The 25,287-nt window shown below is 39.3% G+C and overlaps 2 protein-coding genes across 3 annotated transcripts in view; one reads left to right on the top strand and one right to left on the bottom strand.

Annotated features, from left to right (window-relative positions):
* Positions 1 to 25,287, bottom strand: part of bcas2 (BCAS2 pre-mRNA processing factor) — a 624,479-nt gene that overhangs the window by 2,820 nt on the left and 596,372 nt on the right. The window contains exon 1 of one of the 2 annotated variants that reach the window (XM_028013798.1): positions 786 to 989. The exons of the other annotated variant lie outside the window; for it this stretch is intronic. Coding sequence (XP_027869599.1) covers positions 786 to 878 — 93 coding nt within the window. The 5' untranslated portion in view covers positions 879 to 989. Of the gene's footprint in view, positions 1 to 785; positions 990 to 25,287 lie in introns of those variants that run through there. 2 annotated transcript variants of the gene reach the window in all.
* The window catches only part of trim33 (tripartite motif containing 33), a 31,287-nt gene continuing 13,666 nt past the window's right edge, over positions 7,667 to 25,287 (top strand). Inside the window, 13 exon segments of the mRNA XM_028012736.1 lie at positions 7,667 to 7,690; positions 7,692 to 7,712; positions 7,714 to 8,347; positions 15,211 to 15,329; positions 15,447 to 15,600; positions 16,848 to 16,977; positions 17,700 to 17,816; positions 17,952 to 18,066; positions 20,047 to 20,193; positions 20,627 to 20,744; positions 20,978 to 21,282; positions 22,022 to 22,213; positions 23,622 to 23,822. Coding sequence (XP_027868537.1) covers positions 7,667 to 7,690; positions 7,692 to 7,712; positions 7,714 to 8,347; positions 15,211 to 15,329; positions 15,447 to 15,600; positions 16,848 to 16,977; positions 17,700 to 17,816; positions 17,952 to 18,066; positions 20,047 to 20,193; positions 20,627 to 20,744; positions 20,978 to 21,282; positions 22,022 to 22,213; positions 23,622 to 23,822 — 2,277 coding nt within the window.

The raw sequence follows: 25,287 nt of genomic DNA, 5'->3' as shown, positions 1-25,287 counted from the left end.
TTTAGCCTGACTGGACTGAGCTAAAGAGGACTTATTATGCTTCCTTTTAAACAAGTCCAGAGGGGTTTATGCGCTATACAAAACATGGTCACTGCATCTCATTCTGAGATTATCATTCTCATGGTGTGAGATTATCATTCTCAGATAATCTCAGAATGATTATCTGATGATTTCAGATTATTTTTGCACAAAATCACTATCAGATAATGAGACTTAGGCTCAGTTCTGCCTATTTTGAACTCTTTTTGGAGTGAGTTGTGTTAGGACTCTGTTCCCCTTTTATGCAAATAAGCTGTAGTTTCTGGACTGTTTCTAAACCCAGTAGAGACCCACATGGAAGAACAAAAGCATGCAAAAAATTTTTTATCTCTAATTCCCCTCTAGGAATTAGTTCTTCATGTGGGCGAAGTGGCATAACAATGATTATGGTTGATATCCAAGAATTGACTCTTTTCCATTTTATAAATGGGAAGCTATTTACTACTCAACATAAATATTAAGTCATTAGAATATGAACGTCTACATTTACAAGAATTATTCTTAAACTCTAGAATAATGCTTCTAGAGTTAGAAGGTGTATAGCTACAAACTATGCCCGAGGACAGGACACCACAGAGTCTAACAAGACCACATTTTATTAGTTATTTACTAAGCCTGTGTCGCTACAGACAATTTAAACAAATTGCAGAACTGCTAAAGGGCTACAACGAGGTGTTCTGCTGCTGCACATCCATGTAGCATAGCCAGCTAACACGTTTCTGTTAGCACGTAATGTTTTTACTCACCGCTTCTCTGACGCCTGGAGCATCGTAACCCTGGTCAAAGTACGGCAAAGCGTCCACAAAAACTTCACCTGCTACTGAAGCCGTTCCGGCCATTTTCAGTTTGTTTAATTCTCGTTTTATTTGAAGGTTCACTTCTTTCAAATGCTAAACGGACTTGGTAATTCCAACTATAAGCTTTTCCGGAAGAGAATGTTTACATCCTGTTGTGTAAGTTGTAGTTACTGCCGCCTATTGGGTTGGAGGGTAACTGCTCAAACTACTTTTTTTGCAGTAAAAGTGAAGATGCAATCCCACTGAGAAAAATCACCAAAAACTGAATTCTCTTGAAAGACCATCTTCGTCAGACAGTATTACCCTTCTGTGTTCTAGTTAATTCTCTTTCTTCCACATGTTAAGCATTTTGAGCTTAACATGTGCAGAAGCTGGTTGCCTACATGTACCAGGGTAGATTTGCTTTACAGAATTGATATCTCTGCAGTCTTGATTGTGTGTTTGACTTTATTAAACCAAGGCTGCATCCAGCATCAAACTAGGTCACGTTGCTGTAATAGTAGCCTATGTTTGTATGACCTTCAACCGCTCGGATTATTTGTGTGTCAGTGCATTGGTGTGTACATATAATTGTGTTTGTTTTGAGTGGGTGAATGCAACGTAGTAGTTGCATAGTTGTTCAAGTAGCTAGAGTGCTGTCGGACTTGCACCTAAGAGCAGCAAAGGACATGTGGACTCGGTTCTGGGAGACTGCAGCAGCAGTAGGCTTCACCCAGGGCAGCCATAGCACAGAGGTAGGTTAACAGTGAAGCACAGGAGCAGCAGACCCAAGGCCACACAGCCTACATAGTTTTCAATGGAGAATGGTTGCCTAAATTGTTTGTGTCACTGAGAAAATCACAGACTGACTCTATTCTGTTTGTAAGACCAGCTTCACCAGACCACTATTACCCTCCTACCCTTTATGTTCCGCTTTATTCTGTTATCTTCTGATTCAGATAGGTTGGCTGTCCTGGTTTTGTTGCCTCTATCGGCACGTAAACCATGATGAACTTCTCTTTTGAAACTTATTGGTATAAGGCACAACCCTTAGATGGTTCCAAACTGTCGAAAACAGTTTTTCTGTTCACCTTGGGAAGTATTCCTCTACATTTGTCCACCTTCTCTTCTTGTATATCATCCCTTTGGAGACCATTCTTAAATAGCACATGGTCTTTCTCTGTTTTGCTGTCAAAGTCCAAATTTATCTGTATATTCCAGCCAACGCTCACACTGCTATTCAAACCTGTCTCGGAGATGATCAGACATGATTACGTAAACTTTAATTTAAACAAACGCTAATTAAAATCAATGTATTTGGACAATTCAACCTCCCAGCTTCCTGTTATCAGCTCTTTAAATGTAATGAACAGATCTGCAATGTTGTAAAGACAAGCTTTTCAGCTCTGTCAGCTCAATGAAGTTACTAGTATTCATTACTTATGTTTACAAGAAATAGTTACTTTTGTTTTATCAGTATTCATTTCTCATGTTTTTCAGTTAAAATTATTAAATGTAAATTATAATCCTAATTAATTAGTTGGGGTTTTTTTGCCTGTATATTAGTGCTTAGAAAGGTTGCCTGTATGTTACTCATTGTTCCTTAAATCAAAATAACAATTCAAATTATTTTTCACACCTTAAATGAAAAGAAAATGCATTAATAAAATTTTGAGAATGTCAGTCTGTGTAAATTTCACCACATTAGAGATTTTAAGAATTAACAGAAAACAATGAACAGGAGGGTATTTTGTGTTTTCTCTGGGTAGTTTAAGTGGAGTCCATATGTGAGCCCGAAAAGAAGCATAGAGCTGACAGTCAGCTGGACAATTTACTAATTACATGACACATCAAACTATTCCGAGTGATGTTGTGATTTTGTTTTTCAAATTTTGGTCAAAATAGTACAATGATGCAGATAAGTTACTTCCTGTTATGATGACATCATAGATGATGTCATACTATGACAACATAGGATGTCAATTGACCTTTTTATGTGAAAGTTATAGCATTTCCTTTGCTTTGGCAAGTACGCCAAGTTTGCTGCTTGGTCACCCCCCCCCCAAAAAAAACAGGATTTTTGATAACTTTTAAAGGCGCACCCCTTATCTGTATAACATAGGCGTAACTTCCTCAAGGACAGGGGTGGGCATGTAATGAAACCACCAATATTTCCTGCACCTTTTTTTCTTTATGTGCCTGTATCGATTTGTGTACAGTAACTTGGCAGCAGTTGCATACTGTATTCAAAGCATTATCAGCCAGTTAATGCTTTTTAAAATTCCTTTGTAAAACATAAATGGCAAGTCCTCTCAGTGATCTAGTTGATTGGACGTCACGTGACTTACTGCGCGTCGTAGTGCGCCACATGCGCTGTTGCTTTGCATTGAGTCAGAAATGTCGGTGGTCGGGGAAATTACACAATCAAGCAAATAATCTGAAAAAGGGACGCAATGTTTTGATATTAATTATCTACACTACGACAGCAAGATAACAAGGTCCAAAGGGATGACATTTCAAAAGCTTTAATTAAAATACATATGGTGGTGAAAGTGGAGAGTAGGTTAGTTATGGTAGCATAACATTTATCACCTTAACATTTACTCTGCAGTTCGGAGTATTTCGGTTCAATTACGACAAATATAAGGCGACCCACATAGATTTTCTGACAGATAATCAGGAGAGCAGGTGTTAATCAACCACCGCGAGTGTTCAGGCGATCACATCCTAATGATCGCAAAAAGGAAATTCAAAAACCTAAACCTGCAACTGACAGAATGTTCTGTTTGGTGTTTTTACGGACTTTTTTGTGTGGGAAAAAAAGTTCCCCCATTGTGGAACCAATTGAGGGACAGCTGTGGAGTCAGAATCACATAAATGAAAAATACAAAGTTTGTACTGACAAGGATTCATTTGGTTTACGCAGAAGTTACTTAATCTGTTTTTGAAATCCTTAACATTTTGATTGCTAAGGAATCTCATGTTGTTTATTAGTGATGGTGAGATGAAGCCTCATGAGGCATTGAACCACTTGAGCCAACTGGTTTGAGAAAGGGTTCATTTCTTGAAGCTTCATGTGCACACGAAACCACCTACTGGCCAGGTGTATAATCACAGCCAGCTGTATCTTAACATGTGTGATGCATTGAATTTTTGTCTATTATGGCTCTTGGGAATGACGTCACAAAAGGTGTAGGACGAAATCGTTTGTCTACATAAATTATGTATACACATATGTGTATAATGTGTATACATTATACACATTATACTAAGCTAGCATACTGCTAAGCTAGCATTAGAGGAGCTGTACTGCCTGATCAGCGTGCAGATGAACTCCAACCCGGAGGCGGCCGTGATTGTGGCGGGGGACTTTAATCACGTGGAACTGAAGGCTGTGTTTCCCAAATTCCACAAGTCCATAAACTTTCCCACCAGAGACAATAACATTTTGGACCAGGTCTACTGCAATATCCCCGGAGCCTACAAGGCTGTAGCAGCTCCACATCTGGGCATGTCTGACCACATCTCAGTGGAGCTGATTCCTGTCTACAAACCTCTGGCCTGCAGAACTAAGCCGACTACCAGAATAGTTCAGGTCTGGACTGAGGAGGCCTCCTCTGCACTTCAGGACTGCTTTGAGCATACAGACTGGAGTGAGTTCAGGGACGGCGCAGACTTGGAGGAATACTCATCGTCCGTTCTGTCCTATGTTCAGTTCTGCACCGACGCTGTCCTCCCTGTTAAGACCATAAAAGTGTTTCCAAACCAGAAACCATGGCTGGACAGCACAGTACGGGCCCTGCTGAAAGCCCGGGATGCTGCCTACAGGTCTGGAGACAGGTTGGCTTATAGCAGGGCCCGGTCGGAACTGAAAAAAGGTATTAAGCAGGCCAAGCTCCAGTACAAACAGCAGATTGAGGAACATTTCATCAACAACAACCCCCGAAGCTTGTGGAGAGGCATCAGAACCATGACGGACTACAAACACAGCACTCAGCTGACCAGCCGCGACCCCACCCTGCCTGACACCTTAAACAGTTTCTTTGCCCGCTTTGACACGGCGGGCAGCAGCGAAGCTGTACATCTACCCCAACTGGAAGAGCAGTGCCAGCCTCTCGTCCTGCAGAAGGATCAGGTGATGGCCACCTTGAGGAAGATCAACACCCACAAAGCTACAGGACCGGACAAGGTGTCAGGCCAGACGCTGAAAACCTGCGCCGACCAGCTGGCAGGAGTGTTTCTGGACATTTTCAATCTGTCCCTGCAGCTCGCCACGGTTCCTGAGTGCCTCAAGTCTTCCACCATCATCCCTGTACCGAAGAAGAGGTCCATCACCAGCCTGAACGATTACCGGCCTGTCGGTCTGACCCCGGTGATCATGAAGTGCTTTGAGAGGATTCTTCTGAGGTACATCAGAGACTTTATCCCCGCAAACCTGGACAGCCTTCAGTTCGCCTACAGAGCGAACCGGTCAACAGAGGATGCTGTCTCCATCACTCTGCACACAGCCCTGACCCATCTGCAGCATCCCAACACCTACGTCAGGATGTTATTTGTAGACTTCAGCTCAGCATTTAATACCGTCATCCCAGACAAGCTGGTGCTGAAGCTACTCGAGGTGGGGCTGCCCGCTTCACTGTGCCACTGGATCAGAGACTTCCTCACCAACAGGCCTCAGGTGGTGAGAATAGGTGGCTCAACATCATCCCCACTGGTCCTCAACACAGGCACGCCGCAGGGCTGTGTGCTCAGCCCAGCTCTCTTCACCCTGTTTACACACGACTGCGTGGCCATCCACCCCACCAACACAGTCGTGAAGTACGCGGACGACACAACAGTAGTGGGTCTCATTTCAGACAACAACGAGACCCACTACAGAGAGGAGATTCTGCAGCTCACTCAGTGGTGTTCAGCCAACAACTTGGTGCTGAACACAGGGAAGACCAAGGAGGTCATTGTGGACTACAGAAGGTCCAGGAAGACGGATCACACTCCCCTTCTCATAGATGGAGAAGTGGTGGAACGTGTGGACAACATCAAGTTCCTGGGCCTCCACATCACTTCTGACCTCTCCTGGAATACAAACACCTCCCACCTGGTGAAGAAAGCACAACAAAGGCTCTTCTTCCTCAGGAAACTCCGGCTGCTCGTGAACTTTTACAGGGCGACGATTGAGAGCATCCTCTGCCTCAACATGACTGTGTGGTATGGTAGCTGCACAGCACTGGAGAGGAAACAACTGACACGGGTGGTGAGAACAGCGCAAGGCATTGTGGGATGCCCCCTCCCAGACCTGGACTCCATTTACACAGACCGGGTCAAGAAGAGAGCTGGATCCATAGCCATGGATCCCAGCCACCCGGGCCACAGACTGTTTGTGCCGCTGCCATCAGGCAAGCGGTACAGGAATATATGGACTACAACAAATAGACTGAGAAACAGTTTCTTCCCCACAGCCGTCAGAGCCATTACTCCCTGCCGCCCCCCCCTCCCACACATATCATAACCTCGCAGTCATACATACATATCCCCCACCCCCACACAGTCATATTGTTCTGCACTTTGCACTGTCACATCATCTGTACTTTGCCATAATTGGACCTGCTGCTACTTCTTTGGTGTGGTTGAGTGCCTTTAGTTAATTTAGTTGTATATATTGTTATTATTATTATTGTGTGCTTGCTTATTTTTACTGTATATATTTGACCTTTTGCACGGGAGCTGCAATGGAAATTTCGTTGAATTCTGTTCAATGACAATAAATGCTATCTAATCTCTAATAATAAAATATTGTTTGAATGTATTCTCTGTGTGTAATTATTCCCAAAATAGTAGTGTCATGTGATATGGCATGTTGTGTAATAAAGTTTTTCTGTGACTCTAGAAAAATGGCATGGGCTTAATCAGGCAGAGGACAGTGAAAGTGCTTGTGAAACTAGGGAGGGGGTAGTGAATAGGCTAACGCTTGTGTAACTTGGATGATTTCATGCATTTTTATTAAGAAGCAACAATTTCTCCACAGTTTTTGGTTTCAAACGATTTCTCTTTTTTGACACTACATGGATGAGGTGTTATTATTGTACCCCAACTCCTTGGAGCACAATAAACACCTCACCTTTACAGAAAATAAGAAACAGTGAAAAATACAGTTCCTCATAAGCAAACCTAATGCAACTGCAAATGTTCAGTTCACCTTACCTTGTTAGGGCTTATCAAATCAAAATGTTCCCACACAGGAGAAATCCTCCTCTTTCTCGCCGGCTCCATCCTACTCCTATCCTGTCCTCGCGCTCCTAAATCTCCTATCTATCTATCTATCTATCTATCTATCTATCTATCTATCTATCTATCTATCTATCTATCTATCTATCTATCTATCTATCTATCTATCTATCTATCTATCTATCTATCTATCTATCTATCTATCCTAAACTCTCCAAACACCAAACTAACTGTCTCAAACTAAATAACCACTATCCAAACTCTGCTATCCAAACTATCAAAACTCTATCCACTCTCTCAACTGACCGCAACTCGCCTACAACAACCCACACAAAGCAAAGGCCTTCCAGTAACTTTGGGTGCATCAACTGAATTTTTGAGGAAAATAAAATTTCTTCTGAAATGAAGAAATTGATTTCAAAATGTCACCCAGCAAGCCACTTTCTTTCTTTTTTTTTTTTTTTTTTTTTTACAACTAATTCGTTTTACGTTTTTGCACTACACCAGACCATTTCTGACTGGAGGTGGTTATATTTTCTAATTACCATTTCTTTTTCTCTTTTTTTTTTCAGTGACAACATTTGTATCTCTCTTGAGCTGTTTCGCTCGACGTCACAACTTACGTCGTCATGCGTGCTCCCGGTTCGAGAACTTTACGCAGGACGTGCAGCGGTTTGTAAGAGGAAGGAAGATGGCGGATAACAAAGGCGAGGAGGAGATGGAACCGTCGGCTAATGCGGACCCAGTGCCTTCAGGGCAAGCCGAGACGCAGTCTAGCACAGAAAGCGAAGACAAGGTAATAGCTACGGAAGCGGATTCGAAGGGAGATGCAGAAACCGAGTCCCCTAAGGACGCTAACGAGGAGCTCAATACCAGCAGTGAAGGAGTGGACGATAGCATTGACGGGGCAACCGAGGCTACTGCTACGCCTGCCGCCGCCGCCGCTGTTGTTGCGGCAGGGGAAGCAGGCGGTAACGCTAGCAACGCAGCTAGCCCCACCGAGACCAGCAACGGCAACTCGGAACCGGCGGCAGTTGACGCTGTTCCTGCCGCGGATGCTCCTGTTGGCGGAAACACAAGTGAAACATCTCCAGCTCCGACTGTCCCAGCGGCGGCGGCAACGCCGGTGTCCACTCCCATTAATTTACTGGATACGTGCGCTGTGTGTAAACAAAGTCTCCAGACTCGAGACTGCGAACCAAAACTTCTGCCCTGCCTACACTCGTTTTGCCTGAAATGTATCCCGCAGCCGGACAGACAGATAAGCGTGCAGGTGCCTGGTCCACACGGTCAAACGGATACGCATATAGGTGAGTGCTGCTGGTTTAAGGATCTAAGTGTTAGCCAGGCCTGTAGGGAACATTAAGCTGTGGAGGATTTGGAGAATGACATCTGTTTCAAATGGTAGTTTCTGTTAGATTGTGCGTCAGATAGTCTCACTTTTCCACTGAAAAGATTTAGCTACTTTTTTGTTTTTACTATGACCGATATATTTAATCGGTGATTAAAACAAATCCACCGATGTGTCGTCAGAAGTTATGTCATGCATCAAATTTGAGATTGATTGTACTGTAATAATCTGTGGCAAATGTCGTCGTCATTAGCAATGTTTTTTCCCCTTCCTTGCTTTGGTGCAGTGAACTCTAAATAGTTGGTTAGATCACACATCTTGAGCATTATCAGGCAAAATTCTAAATCTGTTTATAAATTCTAAATCTATGTACATATAAATGTTGGATTCAGTGTTAAATAATCTATTTCTAATGCCTGGTTTTTACAGCTTCAGTAGCGTATCACTAATGCATTCAGGCTCTCTGTGCATGTATTATTGATGGTGCTGGTTATTAGATCCCTAAATAAAGCTTCTGAAGGTAGAGAGGTATAGTCCATGGGCCAGAGGCCTAAATTTCACATTTTGGTCCATTTCAGGGTGGCAAAGTCTATCCATATTTTAAAAAAATATACATGTCTCTAGTTAATATTTTGTTATGATAGCCAAAATGGTAGCCGAGTCATAGTTATGAGCTCATGAAGTTAACCGCCCCTTTGGACAAATTCTGTTTTTTGAGACTGGTGAGGCGATACTGAGCTGTAATTTGAAGTCACAGAGTTAAACTACAACCTTAATAGGTTCTTTGGTGTTTGTGTATGGGATTTTGGGCAGCGGTGTTTAGGGTGTCACTCGTGTCTAGTTTGTAAGTTATAAAAAGGTTAATCAGCAATAGTAGAAATTTACACTTAAACTTTAGGATAATGTACATAGGCCTATTAATCAGATTTTATTAGTTTTTTTCCAACCCTGAGCTACCATTATGTATTGTATGTATATGTATGTATGTACCATTATAGAAACATGGCAGCATGGTAGGCTCTGTGGGGGATTCCACCTTCACTAAATGACAAATTCTGATGTAAAAAATAAAAAGTTTTTTTTTTGCAGTTGATTAGGTTACTATTGACAGCATAATCGGGATTATTATATTACATTTCTGCCAACAAATGATTATGACCTTAGGCATATTGGTCCCTACTATATTATGCTTGCAGATGTTGATTTCAGTCTGGCCCACAAATGAGTCTGTTAAAAAATAAATAAAATGAGTAAGATGGACTAGTAAGGGGGTCAAGTCATCACAATATTACAGCTAAGAACACCAAATGTCAGGTGGAAGCAACCTTTTCAATAAATGTTTGTTGTTGAAATGGAAATAGTCATCTCAAACCACAACAGATGGCTTGTAGTTGGGAGTATTCAGTTGGGACTTTGCATTCCCAACTACTGGGAGTATTATTAAGACCCCGCAGTAGTTGGACTGAATACTCATTTTTTTGGTGTCTGTTTGCCATCAGCCCAAAGCAGAAAGGCAAAAAATTGGCATTACTGAGCCTGTCACAATAGCAAATTTTGCTGGATAATAAATTGTCCCAGAAGTTATAAGTGATAATGTTGTTTGCTTTGAGGCCATTTTCAAGTAATGTAATGGCAATGGCATAATAATGCAAGAACACATTCTCAAAGATCAAGAGACCTTAAATTCTAATGGACATTTAACACTGGAAGTGGAAGATACTTTAAATATCCAAAATAAACAAAACAACTGAAACTACAAATGAAATGAATTATGAAGTCTCTGTGCACAGAACTGTATCTCAAAAAGGGTTAGTTGCTCCCGACTGAAGACTTATCATGCAGTTTCTGGTAGAGAGAGAAAAGAGAGACAGTAAATCATGCAGTTGGAAATTATTGAGCTCGTTTCAGTGATGCAGTTAATTGATTTATTGCTTGTTGCGATGGGCCTAATTAGTATATCATGATCATAGCACTGAGCAGTACTCTTCATATCTTATGTTTTCCTTCTGTTGTCCATCCATGGTATCGGTATTACATCTTTAGTTCTTTTTCTATGCAGTGCAAAGTAATTTGCAGAGAGATGCAGCAATCAATAAGTAATTCTTTGGAATCAGCCAATTTTCCCTGTATTGATTTTGTGATGTACAAGACAAATAGTAAAAAGAATAAATGAAAAAAAATTTGCCCAGTTTAAATGCATGAAAACGTCCACCATTTCCAGTTTGCTAACACATCTACCATTGATGTGTACGTTGGTCTTTTCTTTTAAATAATGTATTCAAAGCTACCACCTCTCAAATATCCTGCAACATGTTTACTTCTCTAATGTGAAATTGACCTCAAACAAATTCTGCTTGGAAAATCCTGGTTGTTGCATTTCTACATTTAGGACCCAGTGTTTGTACAGATTTGAGTTGATGCACAGATCAAACTGAGGCGGGTGCATTTTTGGAAAGCATGATTGTTGCTTGGCTAACGTCCAAAGAGTCAGCCAGCAGAAGTTCAGCTGGTGCACCATCTGAAGTGTTTAGGAGTCTTGTGTTTGTTATTTCTGCCAAAATGCAATGCTTTTTCGTCCTAGAGTAAAATTTTAGATTCTTTTACGTGAAATTAGTGAATGAAAATACACTCGCATGAATTGTACATCAATTTAACTATTTTAATCCCAACCTTCAATGTGTGTTTTAAGTGTTGATCTGAAAACTAGAGCTGAAATGATGCCTTGAATGATTTGAGTACCTCGATTATTGAAATTCTTTGAGGAAAATCTATCTCGTAACTTTGTTAAACTATTACTATTATTTTTAAAATATTTATTATGTAGCGCACCCTGTTCCGCCCGGATCATTATTTGTGGAGGGCAGCGCTCTTACTTCCGCCTAGTTGTGAAGTGCTAGCAGCAGCATGGTGTTGAAGTGTGCGTCGTTTTGCCAGGGTTTCGGGGACAAATAAGGATTGTTGAATTTTGCGGCGCGATGGTTGGACTACGACAGCTTTTCTGGCGTTGGAATCGCTTCGTCACGGTTGAGAGGGAGAGAGAAACAGAGAGAGAGAGAGAGAATTCCTCGGATAATCGTAAAAATATTCAATAGAGTACTCAATTACTAAAATATTCTTTTACAACAACCCTACCGATATGAATATTTCAGTGACTTACTGTTGCTGATTAGAGCTGGCAAATAATAAGAAAAAAACCTAATCCATCTTTTACCTCTTAGTATTTTTATATTGTACAGATTTCACCTCAAGGCTTGCGATCTCTGAACTGCATTTTGCCTTTTTGAATTGAAATAACATTGTTTTTATAAGAGGGGATCTGCCTGGAACGATCACATTTGGATTTACAAATCATTGGAACTTGTTATCCTTATTGACAAAATATATTAGTCTTTCCCTTTAAACAGAAATGGTTTTGTAAATCAGCATCTCTGAGCTGTTAGTTTTACTTGATTTCAGAAAAAACACTAAATGTTTCTCATCTACAGAGATGAAATCGACTCGCTTATTGCTTTTTGAGGTATGTTTTGCAGCCCTTCATCTCATTATATAGTCTTTTATAAGTTACATTAGTAAATTGGTTACTGAATTTTGCTGAGGCAAATAGTCAGTCATTCAATAATAGGTTATTTAGTAACCAGTTTTAGAGTGTTTATTAACCTGACTTGACATAATGGATTACAGGTTGTTCTGTCCTTTCCTGGGTCAGAGCTTTTAGCAACTTATTGATTCATTTACGCCTAGATCATCTGGTTAATGACACATGAACAGAATTCATAGTAATTACAAAACACGATGACAACGTTGTCTTTTTTGAGGTTGAGACTGTTTATTATCAGATTGCATGGATTGTTAATTTCTCTTTCATCTCATGTTTTTTCAGGCAGAAGGGAGCCAAAGATTATTCCTGTTTGATGCAGGTCACTTGCGTGCAGAATGTAAATTTGTTAGGCAGCTGACATTATAATTGTTGGTTATATTTAATTTGAACTGGTGAGGAAAGGTCAGGAACAAATAATTTCTCATTTCCTTACCTAATGTAAAAAACAAACAAACAAACAACAGCTTAATTTGTTCATTCAGTTTCAGTCTAAATCTTCTATCAAGAACTTCCTCAATATGGTGGAACAAGCAAAGTTTTCCATTTCTGATTCTTAGTTTTTATTCCTATCTGAAATTTAGGTTTAAAACTACAAATTACTTTAGTTGACATCTACTAATTGACATTAGTAGATGCAAATAAGCAAATAATTAATTTAACTTTTAAAATGACAAAATAAACATTTATTGCCTAAAATGAAATGACGTAGCATTCCTTTTGTGAATTTGAAGTGGGTGAAGCTAAAGCTATGCTATTTGCAGAGTTTTGGGTAAAATATATTTGTAGACAAAGGTCGTCTGTTGTCTCACCGCGCAAACTCCATTAGAACTGAACGGAGACGGAGCAGTGCTGTCTCTAGTCGTCACCCTGTGACAATTACCGTAGCTTAAAGCCCGGTGAGGAGGACCGAACCGGGGAAACGCAGGTTTAAAAGCCAAACGTGACAGCGGCAGTCTGCGAGCGCTTTGAATTCAAACTGAATGGCCGTAGTGAACTACTGAAACTGTGGAGCCGCTATGTTGTAAAACAGTAACGACTAAACAATACAACCAGCATATCTGCACCTAAAATGCACCGATGCTGGTTTGCTTGCTTGGGGACCATCATATGGACAATCACTGAGGTGCAGTGGCGGTTTCTGGTATGCGGGACATGGGCAACATGTTGTGGGGGACAGCCCCCTGCCATCAATTGGGATTGAGTGGGAACAGTGGCTAATGCAAACCTCCCTAACTCCCCTCCCAGGTTTTTATATTTAAAAGGTCCTCCAGTTCCATTTCTAAATCTTCTCTTGAAATTAGTTTATTGACCTCTGAGAGGTGTGTTTGCATTGTTAGACAATTTTTATGTTATTAGTTGACAATGGTCTCAAAATGACAATATTATTGTATATCGCAATAATGTCTGGGACAATTAATCGCCCAGCAAAATTTGTTATTGTGACAGGTCAATGTGTGGTTTTTATTTCACTTTCATTGTTTTTGGTTGTCATGTTTTATTTTGGATATTTAAAAGATCTACCAGTTCCAGTTTTAATTGTTCTTTTCAAAATGAAAGTTTATTTCTCTTTGAGAGGGTAAACTTGCATAATTATGCCATTAACAATATACTGCTTGTTAATAGCATAAACATAATTAATAATTAAAAACATAATTAATAGCTTGAAAATTGACTCAAAACGGCAATATTATTGTTTATTGCAGTGGCTATTTGGACAAATTTACCGTCAATTACTAAATTAGTTGGCGATTATTTCAATAAACAGTTCACGATTAATCCGATTAATCGTGTCAGCCCTAATGAGATTGTCAGAGATGTTGATTGAAAAACAAAAATATAAAGTTGGACAAATCAATCAGTGCTTTAGTTGTGTGTGGTAATGTTGCGGTTCTGTTCCTTTTTCATGTGCTATGTAAAATAAAAAATATAGCTTTGTTCAACATTAAGGAGCCCATGGCACTTTATTTCAAGCTTTTCCCAAATGGGTTTTAAATAAAAGCCGAAGCTAAACTGTGTGGTCTCCATGTTTTAGTTAAATAAAAAGTGGCCAGGAATACCAAAACAATGGCGAGCTGTAATACCCGTCATCTGTGGAAGATCCTAATGGGTCATCTCTTATGGCCCGGATTTAGCTCCGTAGACCAGTGTTGCATGCAGCTTGTTCTTATGCCAGGTATGGCATCTAAAACTAACGTCACCAGGACACAACCTGGGGCAATCAGTTGCCCCAATTTAATCCAACAAACTATTTCTAGTGTGTGTGTATTTTATTTATTCAATTAAAGTAAACACAACCCATGTCCTGTTTGGAGAAAGTTATTTTGAGCAACATTTTCAAATGTGATGGAGATCTACATTTTAAGGGTCCCATATGGGTGGCACATATGTGTTTATTTACATATTTGTGCATGTCTGTGTATATGTGTGTGTGTGGGGGGGGAGGTTAAGCCTAAACCCAGTCCAGCTGCTTCCACCACTAACCACACATGGGGACCCATGCAGCTGGCGCTCACACAAACCGGCTGTGTGCTGATCAAGCCAGTGTAAGCCAGTTCAAACTGGCCAGAACTAGTTCTTACCACAGACGGCCGGCCTTTTTTTTTCTTCTTTTTTTCAGGAGGTTTGGGGGAGTTGGGATGGTCGGTTATTGGTTTATGAGGTAGAGTAGGAGCAAAATATTTCTTTTGCATTATTTTAAAACGGCTTAAGTTTATCTTGCTCAGATGGAATTGGGTGGCAAAGTTAAAACGCTAAACTAATTATTCGTTGGCGCCAGTAACTGCAGCTCCGATTCCTCTAATTTTATTAAAGAAGTTGAATAAAGCGATTAAGCGAAGCTGACATTGTTTTTTTCTTTCGTTTTTTTTTTATGGGCCGCGTGATTTAATATTCTAATAAAAATGCCATGGGGCGATGAGATAGAATTTTCGGGAAATCGAAGTTAAGTTGATTAGCTCCCATGAATAAGCGGGCCTTCCCCACTGCACCAGGAGTTTTCATTAGAAGCAGTTCAACAAAAGGAAATTATGGAAATCCAGAAAAAACGTCAGATGAAGGATTTTTTTGTTTGAAGCAGCAGCGATTGAATTAAGTCAGGTTATCGGTTTCCATGCGGTTCTGCCTGCCTGCTGCTTTGCTTCAAAAATCTTAGCAATAAATCCTAGCGGGTGAATATGAGCCCCAGTCGTTTGATTTTTAACCCCGTGTTTTCGCTTTCTTTCTAGTAAATGTCATGCGGTGTTCGGTTTGCCACCAGGACTACAAGCAAAGTGACATCATCGACAATTACTTTGTCAAAGACACGACGGAAGCTACCAGCACATCTGATGAAAAAGCTGCACAGGTATTGCAAACAGTCGTTTTTGCCCAACTTGAATGCTTCAATTCTTTTCAGCTGTCTTCCAAACGAGCTGTGACGCTTATTTGCGTTTCTCTCTTTCTCTGCTTCTGTATTTCTAAGGTGTGCACAAGTTGTGAAGACAACGCTGGGACAGTAGGCTTTTGTGTTGAGTGTGGCGAATGGTTGTGTAAAACCTGCGTGGAGGCCCATCAGAGAGTGAAAATTACCAAAGACCACAAAATCCGTACAAAGGAAGATGCTGATGCTGCGTCTGGTAAGAACACTTAAGAGTCAGAAGCTAAACTCCCAAAGCCTGAGATGGAAAATCTTTTGGGTAGTATTTATTGGACACTACAAATAATGTTGTCATGGTTATTGGAGAGCGGATTATTATGAAAACCCTCGAGGGTTGAACCAGAATTAGATTTTTTATTTATTTATTTATTTTTCCCGTTTGGATTCTTGGTTTGATGGCTGAGCCTATAAGATCATTCTGTAAATAAATATGACAAAACATATTGGTGGGACTTCAACAATGGGTTTTAAAATTTTTTTATATATGTTGATACCGTTTTCAACTTTGACTTGGGAAAAAAAAACCTAAAGACTTAGTCATTATATCTTAAATTATTCTTGCACACAGTTATGCTTAAAATTATTCATACCTCAGACACATTTAGATTTTAATCAATATTTTCTATTGATCTACATGTTTGTTCTGAATGGAAGCAATACTAGTAATGACAAATCAAAAATGAAAGTGGAGACATCAAAATGGAGAAGAAATGAGGAAGTGTAACATTTTGTGAATCCCAACTTATCTTTCAGTCAAACTACAGTATGTCATTATTGTGAGAGGAAGGCGCTAACCTGCCATAAAAGTAGGGTTGGGCAATATGGACTTAAAATTTTATCACAATATTTTGCAGCACTATTGTGATAATGACAATTGACAATAAGAACAATTTATTACCACTACTTTTTTAAGTAACTAAAAAACTTTGACTGTATGACACAGCATTTGCAGCCACACAAACACAAATACTCTTGAAAAAAAATCATGCCTGTATTTCCTTAGGACAACAGTCACATGAAGAAGTGATTTGTGTCACTATACTGCAACACACAGTAACTGCATCTAATCATATGATCAAGTTTATTGGCTTTTTGATACTCTCATTGAACAAAATGTGGGTAAAATAGTAAAATAACACTCCCGAAAATACGGACAGTTTTGGGGGTTTTGAACATCATTAATCGGAATTTATTGAGACAACAATAAATTAAAATTCTTGTCATAAGAAATGTATCACGATAAATGATAGACATGCTCACCCCTACACAAATGACGCAGCAAACAAAACGGATGCCCATATTATTCATTTTTTGTGTTCCTTCTGTGCCATGTCTGGTTTGGTGCAATCAGGCGACGCGTTTAGCAGCTGTTAAAAAATTTAAATGTTGTTCTTTGATATGTGTTTTTTTTTGTTATTAAATTTCTTCCCTCCATTGTTTCAACAGATTCTGTCACGACAGGACAGAGGCCAGTTTTCTGTCCCATCCACAGGCAGGAACCTCTGAAACTTTTCTGCGAGACATGCGACACTCTAACGTGTCGGGACTGTCAGCTTCTGGAGCACAAGGAGCACAGGTAGGTCAACGCTCTTGCACACATCTGTTTTGTAGCTAGTAAAGCAGATTTCTTTCCTCCAAAAAAAAAAACAATTCCATAATTACTAAAATAATCGTTAGTTGCAGCCCCATTTTGTTTTTACTGTGTTAAATGTGCGGAAAGGGGATGCATAAGCATTATGTTCCTACGGCATCGTGTCTTTCTACCCCATAGAAATGAAAAACGTGCAAATTCACTAGAAAAACTAAGTGTGAAATAGTTGAGAAAATCAAACTTAACTATAGCATTGTTTGTTTCATGGAATCATGAAACCCTCTTAAGTTTATTATTATTATTATTATTATTATTATTATTATTATTATTATTATTATTATTATTATTACACTCCTTCCAGAAAATGAATTTATGAATATTTCTCTACAAAACCTTGACTCATTTTTGGACTCATGTCCATATCTGTTTACTTCTGGTGACATGTAACCTTTAAGGACTGTAAATACCACACAAGCGCTGACAAATGAATTTATTTATGCGAGGTTGCTAAAACACATTTTGTTTAACTTACAAACAAGCCAAATACAGAACTTCTGGTAAACCAAGATGGTGGGAAAACAGCCTTTTTTTCTCTAAACCCTGAAAATAAGAATAATTCAGTACCTGCAGAGTATGTACAGGCCATCAGAAGTTAATTTAGTTAATTGAACCTGATCGTGACTTGGGTTTGTTCTGTCTTCTATCAGGTACCAGTTCCTGGAAGAAGCTTTCCAGAACCATAAAGGAATCATCGAAGCCAACATGGCCAAACTACAGGAAAAAAAGAACTATGTCCATTACTCTGTGTCTCAATTGCAAAACAGGTGGGTTCAGGTTTCTCTGTGCTTCATCTATTTTGCACAATTTCTGAACAGTTTTGTATTTGACTTGTATTTGAGTGGAATTAATTTGTGTGTGTTTTGTTGTGTTTTTGTTTATTTGGGTTTTACTTAATACAGGTTAAAAGAACTGGGTGAGACTCATAGAAAAGTGGAACATGAGATCAAGATTGCTGTATTCACTCTTATAAATGAAATCAACAAAAAGGGCAAAGCGTTACTTCAGCAGTTAGAGGTAAGACTGTATTGAAACTTATTTTAAACTTAAGAATCACTATTTCTAAATGCTAAAATCTAAATAGAACACAGCTGACAGTCGTGAGATTTAATGACAGTGCTGCGATAGAAGCCTGGGTGAAAATACAAAAGTTTTGCACTTTGAAGGAAGATGCTTTTTCATTTACGTTTGAAGTTAATATTTAATTTACATCTGATATATTTTTTGGAGCTTTTTGTTGTTTTGCATTTTTTATTACATCAGAACCTTAAACTCCAGAGCCCCTTAAGGGACAATGAAGAAAAAAGAAAAAAAAAAACCGTTCTCATGCACACCATATACTATCTTGTGCCCATCATGTACACATCACATGCACAAGATCTCACACCTCCATTTTCCTGCTGCAGGGCAAAAAACCGATGATTACCATTTGTTTTAGCTGTCAAATTGTCAACAAAGGAGGCTATATCTTACATGTATGGGTGACGTATAAAAGAAAAAGGGTCGCAGTGCTTTGATAGTAATTTGTCAACACTACCACAATTAGATAGCAAGACCAGGAAAAAGTTTTATTTAAATTAAAAACGGTGAGGGAAGTAGGTCAGCTTGACTTTGACAGCCATGATATCTACAGTGAGGAAAATACGTATAAGTAACACCCTGCGACTTCGGAATTTCTCCCACTTAGAAATCATGGAGGGGTCTGAAATTTTCATCTTAGGTGCATGTCCACTGTGAGAAACATAATCTAAAAAAGATCCGGAAATCACAATCTATGAATTTTTAATTTATTTGTCTTATACTGCTGCAAATAAGTATTTGAACACCTGCCAATCAGCAAAAATTCTGGCCCTCAAAGATCTGTTAGCCTGCCTCTAAAAAGCCCACCTCCACTCCACTTATTATTCTAAATTAGAAGCACCTGTTTGAGGTCGTTAGCTGCATAAAGACTCCTGTCCACCCCCACACAATCAGTAAGAATCCAACCATGGCTAAGACCAAAGAGCTGTCCAAAGGCACCAGAGACAAAATTGCCTCCACAAGGCTGGAAAGGGCTACAGGGCAATTGCCAAGCAGCTTTGAGGAAAAAGATAAACTGTTGGAGAAATTATTAAAAAATGGAATGGAATGAGTCAGGGCTGTGTGTAGTGCAATGGAGACAGCATTCTCTGTGGTCCGGTTCCTCCTATAGGCAAACTGGTGCCTCTCTAGACCAGCAGGAAGGTTATCCTTAATGTGTTTTAGGATTATCCTCTCAAAGCACCGCATAATGACTGGGGTTAGTGCAACTGGGTGGTAGTCATTTAAGTCAGTCACAGCTTCCGGCTTGATGATGGAAGACCGTAGGCAAACAGGGACAGATTGAAAATGTCTAAAAAGTCTTGGACCAAGACAATAATGTCTTGGTTAATGACAAGTTGTCATAGGAAAGGCATTTTAAATATTAGCTTTGCATTAGAAGCTTTATTATTTACCGAATGACACATAATGACAACAGTCATAAATGTTATTGAAGACTCCTTCATGTTCATGACAGGTGTTGTGTCATGCTTATGACAGTGTCATGTCCGTCTTATGCACACCCCTTCAAATAAAATGATCTGATCTGGTAATTTCAAGCTTTACTTGTGTTATGTCACCAAAATCATAAACTCAAAATATCTGATTGACAGAAAACCTGTCTGAACTGCTTCCTTTCACATGTCAGAATCTTCATGCTAGCATTGATACTTTTTTATGTGTTAATATTCAGTTGTTTGTCATTGAACTCCTTCCATATTTTCAACCTAAGCAGCTGAAAATTGTTGGATGTTTTTCTTTTTATGGTTTTAGTTCAGATTCATTCTGTTTCTTTTTATTGCAAAACACAAACATTCAAATGCCCTCCTTACATGGCAAGATGCAATGTGGTTTGGAATCATTTAGGAGGCAACTTTTAGCTTTTTAATTCACTGATTCTTTTCTGGCAATGCTAACCAAATCCCCATGTTTATTCAGAGCGTGAACAAAGAGAGGAGCTTGAGGCTGATGGGTCAGCATAAGGACACCACCCAGCTGGCTCAACAGATCCACCATGTGCTCAACTTCTGCAACTGGGCCATCACTTCTGGCAGCAGCACTGCATTGCTCTATAGCAAGAGGCCGGTATGTTTCTCATAAGACTCACTTATTCACTCAGGGAACATGCTAACCCAAGTAGTTTCTATCAAAACCATTAACACACACACTAATGAATTTTACTTGAAGAAGATCCCAGTTTCTATTGGTTAACTTGTTAACTTTTTAACAACACTTAAGTTGCGTAAGATCAAGGTTGGCAGGTTGCGCTTAACAACAGTTTATAACCTCTAGGTGGGCATAGAGGAACATACTAGGGCCACAACATTAGCTTAGTGTTTCCTTTTTAGATGTGGTGTAGATTTAATCCTTTAGCATAAGAGACCACCCAAATGAGTTGACTTAATGGTGGATTTCGTTGTGACGTGTTCTAAAAATAACAGAATAAGATTTTAGTTGGTCTCTTTTAGACATAATTATTAATGTAATAACCTTACTCTATTTGTGCGAATGGATGTAGATCATGTACCAGCTTCGACAGCTCTTCAAGGCGAGACTGGAGCCAGCCCCACAGTCCAATGGAGTTGTAAGGTTCTTCTGTGACCCAACTTTTTGGGCTAAAAATGTTGTTAATTTAGGTGAGTAAAACATTCTAAAAGTCCCTTTTTAAAAAAAAAAAAAAGTTTATGAGTAATTTTTAAAAATTGTTTTTGTTTTGAGTCATTGCTTTTAAGGTGGCATTTCTCAAAATAATGTAAAAAAAATTTTTACTTTCACAACTGTTTTTACAGTGTTTCCTATTTTTAAATTATGGTAAGTAATGGTTTGTTTTTGGGGGGTTTTTTTTGTTTGCTTGTTTTTTAAATCATAGGTAATTTGGTTATTGAAAAACCTCCTCCAGTTCCACAACCTCCCAGTGTGATGGTAGGCGGACCGGCCATTTCACCAGGCCAAAGTCACCCCGGCAAACATCCAGGGCAGATCAACCTGGCTCAGCTCAGGCTGCAACACATGCAACAGGCTGCATACGCACAGCAAAAACATCAACAGCATCAGCAGCAGCAACAGCAGCAGCAACAACAACAGCAGCAGCAGATTCAGCAACAAATGCGTATAGCCTCCCAAATGTCCCAGCAGCATCCCAGGCCAGGCGGCCCGCCTTTGGTTCAGCAGCAGGTATGGTGAACGTGACAGTAATAGAAGGTGACTATTTTTTTATACTGTTTGTTAAAATGCTGTCTTTTGTTTGAAGTCATGTATTTGTAGCGTTTTATCAGTTTGTCTCCAGTTTTTAGGGGACTGTGATTTCTGATAATTTTATCAATCCTGGAATAATCTCTAAACAAGTTTAAACTTAATGTGGTATATTGTGGTATGCGTACCAATAACATTTATTCAACTTAGAAAATGCCCATTTGTTTTCTGTTCTCTTTACTTCAGGTTTATTCAGATACCTTCCCTCTTCATTTTAATTCACTAGATTGTGAAGCGATAGCCTATGATGGAGGCTAAGCAGCTCGAACTTCGTTTCCAGATGTTGTCAAACAGTATTTTTATAAGGCTGCAAGGTCAGAAACTTCTGCACACTTGGTGACACTGATCAGTTGGAATCTGATAACACTGATTATATCAAATAATACCAAGAAAACGGGAAAAGTCAAATTGCCGATGCAAAGCCGATTGCATCAAAATAAACAATCTTGAGTTACTAAATCAAAACTTCCTGAGAGGATGGATAATTGTTTAGTTCTGGCTCTTGTGCAGTAGGAAAGAGCAGATGAGCTGCCCGCGCAGGCTACAAAGTGAGATTCAGGTGATCGGTTTATGTGATCGACGATCACCGATCATAGACTTTTTCACGGAAGATGACCTATTATGATCAATTTATATTTGTGTGTGTGTTCTTTCTGACTAGCCTCCAAGGCTCATCAGCATGCAGCAGCTACAAAGAACTGGAGCTATCAATGGTGGGACCAACCCTTCTATGTACCCCTCCTCCCATCATATGCGTCTGGCTGGTCCACCACAAGGCCGGATGCCCACAGCTCAGCCCAGACATAACGGACAGCAGTATGCCCCTATGATGCAGTCTCAGTTACAAAGACAGGTCAGTATACGCACACACACATTAGAATTGTGTCAGAATGAGTGTGCATGTTCTCTATTCTGATACATTTGCAGATATTGTAGAGATATGATAGATGAGGCTGATCTAAAGAGCCAGGAACTCATTTTAGGTGGATTTTACATAAAAATCCACTATGCATAGCTTTAGTTATACATAGGCTTAACTATCCATTGTTAATTCAGTATAATTAAACAATCTTTAGTAACATTAAAGTTTGGTCAATTTGTGTTTGTTTTGTTGTGGTCTGCTGTGGTTCTTGTTTAGATAAAGATACTCCAAAAAGTTTAGCTGGAAAAGATTTAATTCCACTTTTTAAAAAATCCTTCCAAGAAGAATAATTTGTTTAGCTGAAGAAGTGGTAAAATTGAAGATCAAAGCTCTTAAATGCACAAAAAAAGAGACATTTCAAAGCAAAAATGTCAGAAAAACTAGATACTTAAACTCTGAGTGTTCAATTCATCAAATGTCAGAATAAAGTCAGGCTGATTTTAATCTGTGATCCCTAAATACATCATTCCATGTCTAGTAGTAATGGAATGATCTGTAACTATAACCCGGATTAAAATAACACATTTTCACTCTTTTGGTACAAATTTTTTTTTTTTTTTTAAAGAGCCTACTAAAAATATTGTTTGGTCAAACATAGCCAAGCTATTTCCAGACTGATGGGCGTCTTCTGATCTTCCCTCTTGTTTTCGATGTATTGATGATGAATAAATATAGACAAGCCAACGACAGTTTCTAAAAGTCTTATCCGAAAAGATTTCTTAGCTCTTTGTGAATTTTAACTTAAGGAATTTTCCTAAAAAGCTACTGGCTGATAATAAAATAAAAAGCTACGTTTTTTGTAAGATTACAGGTAAAGTCAATCAGTTTTAGGTTGAGCATGTATATGCTTTGATAGTGCATTTAGGATGCATGCTCATCCTCAGAATACAGGGAGTTCTTATCAATGCTGTTAGATCTTCACCACTTTGCAGACATGGAAATGTGCTGTTTGTTTTTTTTGTACATGTGAGACGAGGCAATAGAAACCTCCACTATATCCAGCCCCCTTTTTTTTCTGTGTCCAGATGTCTTTAGAATCTGAGATGAGCCACCAAAGGTTTCGTTTCTTACTCCAATCAGGGGTTTGGCACTTTTTTCCTTCTTTGTCATTCATGTGTCTTGTGCAGCATGTGTGGTTGATCACCTGCATGTTCATGAAGTCGTGTTGTTTCTAAGGCACATTATGAATAGTTGTTTGTTGTTTTTTTTAAGAGTGAGCTTCTCTTTAATGTTCCCAACCGTTCTTCTCCTCCCATTTGTTTTTCCGTATATCTTATTTTACTTTTTTCTTTTTTTGTGTGTCCTTGCCCTCCATTTTTCTCTCTCCGTCTTTGTGCAGCATTCCAACCCCGGACACGCTGGCCCCTTTCCAGTGGCGTCCCTGCATAACGCCAGTCCCACGAGTCCGACCAGTGCCAGCATGGCCGGGGCCCACGCACACCGCGGCCCTGCCAGCCCCATAATTGGTCCCATCGAACTCATCCCCTCCGTCACTAATCCTGAGAACCTGCCCTGCCTCCCTGAGATACCGCCCATCCAGGTGTGCATATTTTAAATTAAAATTTTTAAAACCAAAGTTTGATTTGTCAAAACACTTTAGCAAGACATGGCTTTATCCAGCTGTATTCAAGCATTTGCAGGTGTAATAATGTGAACAATTTGAGTGCTTACATTATTGGGACCTTACATTATTGATGCGACCGCTAGCGGCCTAGCGGTCCCACTATTTCGCACAACAAATTCTTACATCTATAGCTCTTAAATATCAATATCTTGAAAAATGCAATTAAATACAGTTGTGCATTAAGTGATACAAGTGCACTACTTCATGCAACTATTAACAATTAGTAAGTTGTTCCTTCTTAATAGGTTTTAAAGCACTTTGTCATTATCACAGGAAAGGGCACAAAATATTGTGATAAACTTCCACCTCTGTGTGATCATCCTTGTTAATCACCGTATTAGAAATGTACTGCATCTATTCTGTCTAGACAACATGGCATTTCTTTGTTTTTAATATTGCAACCAATTTTCAGGATTTCTAAAAAAAGTGTCCATTCACATGGTTTAGATAATATTTCCCCGAGGGGTGGACCCATCGATCGTATCAACCCCGATTTCTTTAAATTTGGGCAATCGGCCGATCCATGTGACAACGATCCTTTCCACCAACCTCACTTACATTTAAGTAGCCTCCAAGCTGCTGCATTTGGTGATTTTTTTTTTTTTTTTTGCACTACAAGGAAACTTGAAACTCGGGACACTTTTTAAAAAAATGTTTTAAGTTGTTTTGTTTTAAATCCTGCTGAGCAGTGCTGCACAATGTGCAAACCAGCCAGAGCCAGCAAAAAAACCCTGAAAGCTGAGTAATGCTGCTGCCTGCAGATAATGTCATCTAAATGATGGCTAGTTAATCCATGCCGGTATATCATGTTAAGCTGGAAGAACAACTGATGTTGTTGTTACCTATGTTTGCTGGTTATTTAATACTAGGAATAAATCCAATCCTCTGTAGTTTCAGTGCAGGACTTGTGCTTTCCACATATTTAAAAGAAATCTTTATTGCCACAATAGAAAGAGCAAAGAGTCAGGGAGGAAGAATTAGACCAGAGACCAGCAGCAGGACGGTGACGCAGGGTCTTCTCAGGTAAGGAGAGATTATGACTTGCAGAGAAAAAGACGTAGGTTGGTGGGAGAAACCAGGCAGGTATCAGGATTCAGAACATTCATTCATTTACACTCCAGAATATGTTCAGTCTGTACTATAGGTGGCACAATGAGAAGGTCACGTATAGTTTATATTTAGACAGCTTTTTGTTTATTATTTTAAGACATTTGTGTTCTTAAAGGCCGCATATATAAGTAATGAAATTTGAATTCATCTAAATTTTGCACATATGTGCTGCTACATTTGACTAAATTTAGTGTTGTCACTTTCTGTGTTTATGCCATTAAAATGTCCTATTATTCTTCTGCCTTGTCCTTTCCATTCTATTTTGCGTTCC

Source organism: Xiphophorus couchianus, chromosome 1 (assembly GCF_001444195.1).
Source record: "Xiphophorus couchianus chromosome 1, X_couchianus-1.0, whole genome shotgun sequence".
Classification (NCBI taxonomy): domain Eukaryota; kingdom Metazoa; phylum Chordata; class Actinopteri; order Cyprinodontiformes; family Poeciliidae; genus Xiphophorus; species Xiphophorus couchianus.
The sequence above is the reverse complement of the archived record's forward strand: the minus strand, read 5'-3'. Positions and strand labels throughout refer to the sequence as shown.